Here is a 13,296-nt window from a genome sequence, read left to right as displayed (position 1 = left end):
CTTTTGATTCAGTACCCTCTCAGGCTCTCCCAAACCCTATAAAATTTGCCTCATAATCTGTAACCGGTGCCCTTCTCCCCAGAGAAGTGCCTGGCAGGGTTCCTTTCTTCCTTTCAATAAAAGCCTATTACTCTGTTCTTTTTGGACTCCTTGGATTCCAACACCCAGTAAAATACGGTGTGTCCGTAAAGTCATGGTGCACTTTTGACTGGTCACAAGAAAGCAACAAAAGACGATAGAAATGTGAAATCTGCACCAAATAAAAGGAAAACTCTCCCAGTTTCATACCTATTCAGTGAAGTTTGATTGGGCTGACGCACAGATTTTTTAGGGCTCCTTAGGTAGCTATCCCATATAGCCTCTACAGACTTGTCCGACTGCTGGCCTACCAGAACAGGGTTTCTCCAGCAAACTGCCGGTTTCCTTCAACTGCTTATCCCATCGAGTAATGTTATTCCTATGTGGTCGTGCTTCGTTATAAAGGCGCCGATATTCACGTTGCACTTTGGTCACGGATTCAAATTTAGAGAGCCACAGAACACTGAATTTTCCTCTGTACTGTCCACATCTCGACTGGCATGGTCGTGGGCTGCTCCGCTATATACGGTGTTACATCATCATCTGCGCATGCATACATGCTGCCACATCATCCTACAGAAACTGGGATGGTTTTCCTTTTATTTGGTGCAGATTTCATATTTTTATCGTCTTTTGTTGCTTTCCTGTGACCGGTCAAAAGTGCACCATGACTTTATGGATACACTGTAGATTTATACAAAAATCACAAAGCTATAAATAAGATAGTTATTCCCAGACAACCTGTGGTTCCAAATCCATACAATCTATTACCAGATATTCCAGTGGATTGCCAATATTTTTCAATGGTAATAAAGTCATGTAGTGCCTATTTGAGCATGTCTGTAAAATAAAAGGACAGGAATACCTCTTTGCCTTCACCTAGGAAGGTTACAAGTTTAGCTACACAGTAATGTCTCAGGGATATACAGAGTTCCACCTATTGTCTTAGATACTAAAAGCTGTTTGAATAGTACTGAATTTTCCATAGATTTCACTCTAATCCAGTCCATAGATAAGATACTTGATGCTCACAGTGGTCAGCAAACCACGGCCTGCGAGCCACATGCGGCTCTTTGGCCCCTTGAGTGTGGCTCTTCCACAAAATACCACATGCAGGCGCTACCTCGATAAGGAATGTACCTACCTATATAGTTTAAGTTTAAAAAATTTGGCTCTCAAAAGAAATTTCAATCGTTGTACTGTTGATATTTGGCTCAGTTGACTAATAAGTTTGCAGACCACCGCTCTAGTACAAGCTCTGATTCTCTATCTTTAGTGAAATACTTGGGATACCTCATGTTTAAAAATTGGTTACTAATTAACCCTGAAAATTCAGAGGAATATCATCTTTCAAAAACAAAGCAGCTTAAAGGATTTCTGAGTTTGATTGGATATTGTCTCAATTAGGTTCCAAGTTTTTATTACTAAGATCAAGTTTATATAAAGAACATGGAGATCATCATAGACCTATGAAATGTTATAGTCAGCAACTCGATTTCCGTAGCAAAAGGGCTGCCTCCCTGGATAAAGGATCTCTACTATAGCCATGTAATGTAAACAAGCAAAGGAAATAGTTATGGACTCTTGCCTTTATTGTATAGATTCCTATTCAGGCTCGATCCAGGCTACTCCTGCTACCTGGGAAGCAGCATGTCATGCTATTTGTCACCTCTTAGAGTCCATCTCCATTCCTGGATGCCCTAAAGTCATTAAAACAGATAATAGCCCTTACTATACTTCTAAGACATTCCAAATAGCTTTACAAAACTGGAATATTAAAAAGGTTACAGGTATCCTTTATAATCCAACAGGACAGGCCTGTATTGAATGTATTCACCATACCTTAAAAATCTATCTTAACAAACAAAAAAGGGAGAGTCAAGAGGAGAGATTCACCCCACAAGAACAATTGTATAAGGTTTATTTTGCTGTTAATTTTTTGAACATTTTCTCCTCCGGATTCACTGCATCCGAGAGGTATTTTATACCAGTCGAGCAACGGCCTAAGTCTCTCATGTTGTACCAGGATATATTAGCTGGCCCTGAGTGGCAGAATCCAATCAAATTATTAACTTAGACCTGTTGCAATTTTGTCATCAACAGGTCCTCTTTGAATAGCAGCAAAGAACTAGAAATGTGAAGCGTCATCATGAACTGGCATCAGCCCATAGAAAGCAACCTGGTTCCAGAGATCCAGAAGCCAATAATGAATACATCTCCAGAAATGAACTCAGAAAAGAAGAACACCTAACTCACTCCCAAAAACTCAGGAAGCACATGACATCACCTGGGACACTTTGAAACATCTAACCAGGCATGCTAAAGAACTTTTACAAAATACAGAAACACCAGTAAACCCTTAAAAACCTGTTTCTCTCCATGCTTGCTCTTTACCTTCCACTACAACCACCGAACCATCTATCTCTGTTAATCTCGACTGAAACAAAAAAGGGGGAGATGTAGGGAATCACCCATCTAGCCTTGAACCCTCTATGTCTTGGATTGGGAAACTTTAGTTAAATGCCCTTAATGTCTCTTGGATGCAAACACCAAGAAGCTGTGTAAGTGACCTTGGTGCAGACACATAGGAATGCCTGTGAACAGGCTTTAGAAAATTAGCCTAGAAGTTCTAGATTGCCTCTTCCTTGTGCTTGTTAATCAGCAAAAGAAAAAGAATATACTGACCCAAATTAGCCCTTTCTCCATGTCAGCAATATGGCCATTAGTTCTTCTTTTTCCTTATCACCTGGCTTCCCTCCCTTGTAATCCAGTTACCTCTGTTCTGCTTCTGATCAATTAAAGCTGAGGGAGAAGAAAATTCAGGTCTTCTTTGCCTCCCTTGGCAGGACTCCCCCTCTTCCTCTTGACATCAGTTTGTGTCTTGAGTAGGTTTATTCCACGTGACACTGGTAGTTTCTAGTGGGCTGGAGTACTACAACTGTCTTAGATGTACTCCTGCCTTTCTGGCCTTGTGTTCCTAGTCTCTTTTATATTCTTATCCTTTTCAGCTTAACCATTTAATGCTGAGATTCCTCAGAGCTACAAAGTATCAAGCCCTAGCTTCCTAGTCTATGCTATCACCATCAGTGTTCTTATTCACTTATCTATTTTCAGTTAGAAACTATAAGCCAGTGACATATAAATTTATAACCTCAGCCCAAAACCTGACTTCTGAAGTCAAGATGCAAAAATTCAACTAACATTTTGTGATAACTGAGTGTATTTAAAACTGAATAGCCCTGGCCGGTTGGCTCAGCGGTGGAGCGTCGGCCTAGCGTGCGGAGGACCCGGGTTCGATTCCCGGCCAGGGCACATAGGAGAAGCGCCCATTTGCTTCTCTACCCCTCCGCCGCACCTTCCTCTCTGTCTCTCTCTTCCCCTCCCGCAGCCGGGGCTCCATTGGAGCAGGGATGGCCCGGGCGCTGGGGATGGCTCTGTGGCCTCTGCCCCAGGCGCTAGGGTGGCTCTGGTCGCGGCATGGCGACGCCCAGGATGGGCAGAGCATCGCCCCCTGGTGGGCACAGCGTCGCCCCATGGTGGGCGTGCTGGGTGGATCCCGGTCGGGCGCATGTGGGAGTCTGTCTGTATGTCTCTCCCTGTTTCCAGCTTCAGAAAAATGCAAAAAAAAACAAAAAATACCCCTGAATAATCTATCCTTCATAATAAAAACATTACCTATAGAGTATTCCATCTTAGCAAGCAGTTCACTGCTCAAGTCAGAAAACTAGAAGTCGTCTTTGACTCATAAAGTAAATTACGTACTTCACTGATTTTATTCAGGAAAAGGTGAAAGTCTGCCTTTTCCCTCACCTACTATAATATTTCACTGATTTATTCAGAAATTACTGGCTAACTGCTAATATATACCAGGAAATGTGCTAGAGACAGGGATTCAGGGTTAAGTTCCATTTTGTCCTTCCCTTATGAGCTTATTTTCTAGACACAGATTCTTAATCAGGGCCATTGCTCTGGAGTATTCTTTTCCTAGTTGACCTATTTCTCCCAACTACATACTCTTCATCCTTCAGGTAAAAGCTTCATGTTTGTTTTCATCACCAACTCTCCACCAGGCTTGGTACCTATATTATTCAGTCCCACAGCACTTTTTATACGTTTACTTCAAAGCACTCATCACATCTCATTATTCTGTTAATATTTATTCTAAATTAGATTTGTAAGTGTCATAAGGCCAGAATTTCATGTTTTATTTAACTTCTATATCCTTGTCATAGAACATACAAACCAGCACATTCTAAGTGACTGGTAAATTTTGGTTGAATTGAGTAAATGATAAGTGAAAGAAAACAAATATTTATCTCTCAATGAAAACTTTACAGGAGTAAATTCTAGCATCTTACACAGAAAATTCCTTTTTTCCCTCCGAACTCTGTGGGCACAATAAATCTGAAATTTAAAACATTTTCTCAAATCTTTTCCTACAAAATCAGAAAATGCAATCCAAAGTATAGACATTTCTAATTAAATGATTTACTGATTCATTCATTTGCATATTTATCAAATACCAGCCACATGCTAGGCATTATTCTAAGCACTTATACAACAGTCAACTAAGTCCCTGCCTCACAGAGCTTACTCTCTTATAGGGAAAGAGAGAAAATAAACTAATGTACAAACACATATATGTCAGGAGGTAATCAGTGCTACAGAGAAAAATAAAGAGGAGCAAGAAAGATAAGGATATTGGCATGAATAAAAAGTTGCTATTTTGTACAAAGTGATTGGGGAACGTTTGTCTGATAAGTTGACCACTAAGCAAAGACCTCAAAGGAGTAAACAAACAAGCTATTTGAGGGAAAAGCATTCTAGACCCAGAAAAAAGTAAGCACAAAGGCCTGAAGCAGGAGTTGACCTGAGTCACTTAAGGACAGTTAAGAATCACATCGTGGCTAAAAAGTAATGGTAAAAGGAAGAGTGAAAAAAGATAAGATAAAGGAACATTGGGGACTAGATCATGAAAAGTTCCACAGACCATAATTAGGACTTCCTCTTTTTCTCTGGAGAAAAAGGACATCTACAGAAACACTTTTACAAAAGATTGAAACAGGTGCTTTTAAAGACCATTTTGGATGTGGTGTGTAAGTGACCATACAGAATGGGGCAAGTATAGATGCAAAGAGACCAGTTAGGAAGCTAATACAATAATTTAGGTAAGATGTGATGGTGGCTTGGATTAGGATGATTGTGGTAAAATTTATATGAAGTGACTAGATCTTATATAAATTTTGAATGTAATCGTTGGAATGTGTGGTGTGAATGAAAAGAGAAAATAGCCTGACCAGGCGGTGGCTCAGTGGATAGAGCGTTGGACTGGGATGTGGAGGACCCAGGTTTGAGACCCCGAGGTCGCCAGCTTGAGTGCAGGCTCATCTGGTTTGAGCAGAAGCCCACCAGCATGAACCCAAGGTCGCTGGCTCCAGCAAGGGGTTACTCGGTCTGCTGAAGGCCCACGGTCAAGGCACATATGAGAAAACAATCAATGAACAACTAAGGTGTAACAATGCGCAATGAAGAACTAATGATTGATGCTTCTCATCTCTCTCTGTTCCTGTCTGTCTGTCCCTGTCTATCCCTCTCTCTGACTCACTCTCTGTCTCTGTAAAAAAAAAAAAAAGAAAAAAAAAAAAAAGAAAAGAGAAAATGAGAGAAACTAATTTGGAATCTGAATCAACATGAGTTCAAATCCCAACTCTGTCACTTATAAACTATGAAATGTTAGACAAATTAACTCTCTGAAAGTCTTAGCTTCCTCTTGTGAAAAGTCGGAATAATTGGTACTTCTCAGACATTTGTGAAGATTAAAGAGAATGGAATATATAAGGAATTTGGCACAGTCATAGCATATAGTAAGCAATCAAAATGAGGTAGCTATTATGACTAGCATTTTATATAAGACTGTTAGGTTACATTTAAACATTACTTATTCAAATACAAAAAAGGAAACCATCAGTTAATATTGTTCATTATCCCCCAAAGCAATGACTATTAGCCTAATACATACCAAAAATTGTGAACTATGTACTAAAAATTTTAGTCCTAACTCCTAGCCTAAAGTATTTTCTACTTCTGTGGCACTAATTCACATATTTTGTAGGAAAGGACAAAGGATAAAATAGATGAATTAGGAAGACAGCATGGTAGGAAAAGAAAATAGAAAGGTAGAGGCCCTGGCCAGTGGCTTAGTAGATAGAGGATCAGCCTGGCGTATGGACATCCTGGGTTTGATTCCTGGTCAGGGCACACAGGAGAAGCGACAATCTGCTTCTCTTCCACTCTGTCTCCCTCTTCTCTCCCTCTCCCCCTCCCACAGCCAGTGGCTTGACTGGTTTGAGACTGGCCCAGCATGCCAAGGATAGCTCGGTTGGTCTGAGCACTTCAGCCTCAGCCACGAAAAATAGCTCAGTACTCAAGCATCTGCCCCAGACTGAGCTGCTGGATGGATCTTAGTTGGGGTACATGTGGGAGTCTGCCTCACTATCTCCCCACCTCTCATCTTAAAAAAAAAAGTTTAAGATACGCTATTAACTAAAAATCCCTATATAAACCACTGAATCAATTTTGGACTTGAGCTTCCAACAAGTAAAATAAAAAGTTTGAATTCTTTCTTACTGTTTCTCCTGTTATCTGTTTTGAAATATTTTTATTGCACATAAAATTTATTAAGCATTGATTACTTCTTTTTTCATTTAAATTATCTAAAAGCACATAGCTATATATAAACAAGTAAAAATCAATACCAATTTCTTCCAGTTTTAAATATATAAAAATAGCTCACAAACCACATTTCCTCTTATACTCATTAACTTAGAAATGCCTGACTAGATAGTCTCTAGGGGTTCCTTCTAATGTTAAAATTTCAAGATGTAAGGGCGCTAGAAAAATGTAAGATAACACTACATTATTACAAGTCTAAAATCTAAGGGTATAATTTTTTGTATCTTTTAATACAGAATATATCCATGTTGCTTTCTTGAAAAATAGCTGTGAAAAAATTAAAAGAAATTTTGTTGCAAGATACTACAAATGGCTTACCTGTAAAAAGACTTGTGGAAAATCATTCAGGACTGACTCAAGTAATTCAAGGCCAAATGTTCGAGTCATTTCTATCATGCCTATTAACCAGTAAGGCGCATCGGCATTAACCAACTGACAAAGGTCCTAGGAAAGTAAGTCAAACAATAAATAAAAAATAAATAAAACATTCATATGCTGGAATGAAAGATGCTTTCAAAACTTATAGTTCAGGCCCTGGCTAGTTAGCTGAGTGGATAGAGTGTTGTTGGCCCAGCATATGGACATTGAGGGTTCAATTCCCAGTCAGGGCAAACATAAGAGGCGACCATATGTTTCTCTCCACCTTTTGCTCCCCCTTGCGTTGGCCCCAGGCGCTGAGGATAGTTTGGTTGATCTGAGCGTTGGCCTCAGGTGCTGAGGATAACTCAGTTGATTCGAACATCGGTCTCAGACTGGGTGAGTCCCAGTCAGAGCGTATGTGGGTGACTGTCTCACTATCTTCCCTCCTCTCAAAAAAAACAAACAACTTATAGTTCATAAAACTTTTTAATTTTTATTTTATTTATTCATTTTTAGAGAGAAAGGAGTGAGAGACAGAGAGAGGGAAGGGGGAGGAGTAGGTAGGAAGCATCAACTCCCACATGTGCCTTGAGCAGGCAAGCCCAGGGTTTTGAACTGGTGACCTTAGCATTCAGGTCAATGCTTTTATCCACTGTGTCACTGCAGGTCAAGCTATAGTTCATAAAATTTTTAAAAAATATCTCTTCTGTACAGCAGTTGTTTTTACTCCTTGAAAATTAAGCATTGATAATTCAAATTTTGACAAATTGTATTCTAATTACATAACTTTTAGAGTCGTACAATTATTGACAAGAGTACACGGATAAAGCCCTGGCCAGCAAGCTCAGCGGTAGAGCATCAGCCTTGCATGTGGAAGTCCCAGGTTCGATAGCTGGCCAGAGCACACAGGAGAAATGCCCCATTTGCTTCTCCAACCTTCCCCCTCTCCTTCCTCTCTATCTCTGTCTTCCCCTCCCAAAGCCAAGGCTCCACTGAAGCAAAGTTGGCCTGGGTGCTGAGGACGGCTCCATGGCCTCTGCCTCAGGTGCTAGAATGGTTCTGGCTAAAATGGAGCAACGCCCCAGATGGGCAGAGCATCATGCCTGGTGGGTATGCCGGGTGGATCCCGGTCGGGCGCATGCAGGAGTCTGTCTCTCTGCCTCCCCACTTCTCACTTCAGAAAAATACACAAAAAAAAAAATAATAATAATACACAGATAAATGAACATAACTATAGACAATATAGAGTACCCAGACAAATGGTTAATTTATAACATTCTTTGAATCAAAATCAACTCAACCTTTTGATCAAAATTAATAAAATTTTCAGTACAGGTGAACTTTATTTTACTTAAAAAGATTTATTCATAACAAGTAATGTAAAAATCAGGTATTTGTATATCAAATTATACAAAATTAGACCATTTATTACTTAAATTTTCCTATTAAAATTATTTTATGACTGGTCATCCTTAATTTATCTAATTTCTAGTTGTATATTTAACTCATTTCCTTAAAGTGATACATAACATTTTATTATGTTAATTAGCTACAGATGCTCTAATGTTTTTGAACTTTTTTGAAATACTACTTCTGACAATTTAAAAAATAGACACTTAAAAAAATTATTTTTATTAACTGAAATACCTGGAAAAGCATATATGCATCTTTAGCACAAGGTCTGAGGGTACTGACAGATCTTCTGTTACTATTTGCTTGGATCAGTGCTGGTTGTTCTATAATATCTGTAATCAAAATAAGACAGAGTTTAAGAGTTCATAATGACCTTAATAAATCAAATACTGCATACTATTTAATAGATATGCTCAAAATAAATACTTGTTTATAGGATTATAAAATTTAATTTTAAGAACTATGCCTGTAAATGAAAAAAACTGGTAATTTATTTTTATACAAAATGCGATAAAAATCACTGTTCCCTTCCTTACATTCATTTTAATAAGTTTAGTGTCTTTGGTCATACATTTGATTTTCAGTCTCCCATTGTCCAGCCCTTTTAGTTCATGAATTTGAAATTCACATGATTTTTGAATATGCTCTTAAATACCAAACAAACATATAAAAGTTTACCACCATAATTAATCTTACATTATCTTACCATCATCAAGAGAATTAACTGCTTGATCTGCCACAATTATTATGTCAGTTATAGGTATTAACTAGCTAAAAGACAGCTAGAATAGTGCTTCCTAACTAACTCAGCATAAATGCCATTCACTAATAAAATATCATATTTTATGATATCTAAAATATCATGTCACATTATATGACAGCCTATTTTAAATAAATGTTAACTTTATGACTACTTAAAAAAAAGAGGTTCTAAGTATGTTTTATCTTGTTAGAAAGTATGAAATGAGGTATTAGTTTTTAGTGACACATAGCTAAAACTACTGATCTAGGAATCATTGAGGTTACAAATATATTGGACACTCTGATTGGAAAACTGCCCTGTTTTACCCTATAAGTTTAATTTCCTAATATTTTAGACTGCTAAAAATCCAACTGTATTTCCCATAGGAAAAATACATAAAAATCAATATGCCAAAATTAGGGGAAATATTCTAATAAACCAACACATTCAGAATGCCTGATTCTAAATGTGAAGAATCTGATCAATGGTTAATTTTAGGAAAAGTGAAGTAGTTATTAGAGTAGGCGGCATTATCAATATTATCAGTTCTGCCGTTTTTACAAGTACTAATAAAAGAACACCAAATAAAATGGAAGACTGTATAGCAAGAGTTTAAGGCCCTTGCCTGTTAGCTTAGTCCATTGGTCGGCAAACTCATTAGTCATCAGAGCCATATATCAACAGTACAATGATTGAAATTTCTTTTGAGAGCCAAATTTTTTAAACTTAAACTATATAGGAAGGTACAATTCCTTATTGAGGTAGCGCCCGCATGTGGTATTTTGTGGGAGAGCCACACTCAAGGGGCCAAAGAGCTGCATGTGGCTCGCGCGAGCGGCAGTTTGCCGACCAGGGGCTTAGTCAATTAGAGTGTTGTCTAACAACAGGTTGTAGGTTTGATCCCAGTCAGGGTACAAATGGGAAGCAACTACTGAATGAACAATTAAGTGGAACAACAAATGAATGCTTCTTTCTTTCTGTCAAAAGCAATCAAAAAAAGTAAGAAAAAAAACTATGTACTATAAAGGGAAAAGTAGTTTAATCTTTTGTTTCCTGACAGTACAAAGCAGAAAGATTGCTCATAATGGTAGCACCTTATGATCTTTTCAACTAACTATGAAAACATATTTGCTTTCAACTAACTATGAAAACACATTTGCTTTATTATCCAATAAGGATAACAAAGAATAAAAATATAATTTCTATAGTTATAAGTTATCAAACTATAAAAACTATAACATTATCTGAAAGGACATGTTTCTAAGGTTTTAGAAAATTTTTAAAATTACAACAGAAATGTTAAAAATTACAATAAAGATATTTGATGAAAACAGAAAATTAATCTTTACATAATATAAATATTCCTTATTAACACATATTAATAAACAGACAAAACTTATGAGGGAAACCCATTCTTGGAAATTTACACGAAAGAGATAATTCAAATGGAAACAATATATAATATATAGGAAGATACTCAAAACAATAGTAAAATATCTAACACAATGTAAATGTACACAGGAGACCCACTCATTAAATTTTAGAATAACAAAATATAATGCAACCATTAAAATGACAAAAATGGAAAAGTAACATGAAAAATAAATATAATGTAATCTTTGGCTAAAAATAGATATGACAGTATATTTGGTATAAAATGTGAAATTATCTTTACTATAAAATTATGCATATATTAGAAACAAACAAACAAAAAGAGGTGATAAATAGTAGAAGATTTATTTTTTGAATTGCCATTATCAATATATATTCTTAAAGTATTCTCATTTATAGGTAACCTAAGTTCATAGGAAACAGGCTGAACATCAATAAAAGAGAAATAATGGATGTAAGAATCACCCACTGTAAAAGAAAACTTTTGTCACTTTACCTCTGTGTCGTTCATCTTCAGCAACCATTCTCTCAAAAACAACAGTAACTACTTGTCTTACTGTAGCAGCAGCTGTGTTATTGGTAATATTATCTTTTGTGAAGTGTAGCCGAAGACAAAGAACAATTGCCTAAAAAAAACAATTTTCATTTAGTGTGAAATTAAGACTAAAGACCATGACTGCTACATTTTATCTGATGTAACCCAAAGTTAAATAATTTATGTTTGGCTGTCTCAATCACAAATACTACAAGTCCTACCCTCTCATACAATAAAACTACAAAAATCCTTGTATTTTTGAAATAATTCAAACTCTTAGTAAATATATAGCCATATAAAATTAGCTAAGGTCATGTAAAATATTCCTTTTACAATTTGGTTCCTTTAATGGCTGTGCTTTATTTCTCCACAATGACTTGGTTTGCAAATAATAAGTATTCAAAGTTTGTTATAGCAATAAATTATCTGTAGGGAAGTTGCCTTTGATTCAAATGAGGCTTTTCTCTTTTAGCCAGCTAATACTGTCTCAAAGCACTATGAACTTTGTCAAATAGGCTTCCTACCTTAGATAGTGCCTCATCATGCACTACTGTATTGGTTGTTAAAAGAACAAGAACAGTTTGAAGTAGTTTAAGTTCTTCAAGACTATTTTCCATTAGTTGCCAAAGCATGTTAATTATACTTCCAGCTGCAGTCTGTAAAATAATTATTTTAATTATTGTCAACAAACAAAATATAAATGCTTAAGTCCCTAAATAAGAAAAGTATACAATTATTAACTAACCTGGAGAGACTTTCTTGATCATGATAACAAAACGCATGTTTCTAGACATATAGATCCAAATACATGGCTCTCAACTATTTTGAGATTTACAATCAATTACATTTCTTCTCAAAAAATAAATTTCCTTAAGATATAATATACCATTTGAATATTTGCAAATAACATGGGGTTCTGAAATACATAGTCAAAATCAAAGCTCAGGTCTACATTTCATTTGCACACTGATGAATATGGACACAAATTACCTAAGTGTTTGCTATTGTATCTTTTTATTTCATCTATAATATGTTATAGAAAAAACAAAATGCAATTTAAATTAACAACATATCTATAACCTTAATTAAATTTCACATTGTTTAAAATGCTATACTAAAGACAAAAGAATTTACCACTTCTATTAAAGTAACTTATGAAGTACAAAGTTAAGGTTAACAGTATTACATTTAAAAGCAGGATGCAGATTCATAGTGATGAAGCCTTTTCCTTGTTTTATCATAAGATTAGCTACAAACAATACACTGAATGAACAATAAATTATCACTTCAGATAATCTAGGAAACAGTCATGACTTTCCCTCCTACTTTAAATTTTTTTTTAATTTTTTTAAAGACTATTCATTTTAGAGAGGAAAGAGAGAAATAGAGAGAGAGAAGGGGGGGGGCAGGAAGCATCAACTCCCATATGTGCCTTGGCCAGGCAAGCCCAGAGTTTTGAGCCAGTGACCTCAGCATTCCAGGCTGATGCTTTATCCACTGCACCACCACAGGTCAGGTCAAAAAATTTCTGACTTACATATCTTTAATAATATTAAAATTTTGCTTGGTTCTCAAAATTATCATCTATATTACTGAACTGTGACTACTATAACTGACTTTAAAAATGCACTTCACTTTCATTCATTATTTATGAGTGCTTAATAATGAAATAATTTGCTAATCTTTTAAAATTAAACCATGTCCTTCAAGCACATTGTTAGTCATAAAACGGGTCTACATTAAATATCAGGTATTTTTCATTTTCCCCTATGAAAACTGATTTGATTCTTAGGTGCATAGTTCAGATAAAATCTTCACATTACCTCAGACACTACCTCATGTGACATGAGTCTCTGAATGGCAGCCAAACATAGCTGTGTGATCTTCGGTTCCTTGGTTCCACAACCCATTAGAAAAGGCTGAACAACCTCTGAGCTGTTCTCTTTCAATGCTTTATTTAGAACACACATAAAGTAAATTATTAAATCTAATCCATAAATAACAATACACTTTTATATAATTACAATCAGTAACGACAATTAAA

At 36.3% G+C, this 13,296-nt stretch overlaps 1 protein-coding gene across 2 annotated transcripts in view; it reads right to left on the bottom strand.

Moving 5' to 3' along the window:
• MON2 (MON2 homolog, regulator of endosome-to-Golgi trafficking) overlaps nt 1–13,296 on the bottom strand; it is a 191,452-nt gene that overhangs the window by 132,368 nt on the left and 45,788 nt on the right. For both annotated transcript variants that reach the window (XM_066258887.1, XM_066258888.1), the window contains exons 3-7: nt 13,076–13,203; nt 11,777–11,908; nt 11,214–11,343; nt 8,818–8,915; nt 7,129–7,254 (exon numbers count right to left, since the gene is read on the bottom strand). In XM_066258887.1, the coding sequence (XP_066114984.1) occupies nt 7,129–7,254; nt 8,818–8,915; nt 11,214–11,343; nt 11,777–11,908; nt 13,076–13,203 (614 nt within the window). The remainder of the gene's footprint in view (nt 1–7,128; nt 7,255–8,817; nt 8,916–11,213; nt 11,344–11,776; nt 11,909–13,075; nt 13,204–13,296) is intronic.

Source organism: Saccopteryx bilineata, chromosome 2 (genome assembly GCF_036850765.1).
Source record: "Saccopteryx bilineata isolate mSacBil1 chromosome 2, mSacBil1_pri_phased_curated, whole genome shotgun sequence".
Lineage (NCBI taxonomy): Eukaryota > Metazoa > Chordata > Mammalia > Chiroptera > Emballonuridae > Saccopteryx > Saccopteryx bilineata.
Note: the sequence above shows the minus strand (reverse complement) of the source record. Positions and strands in the feature narration are given on the sequence as shown.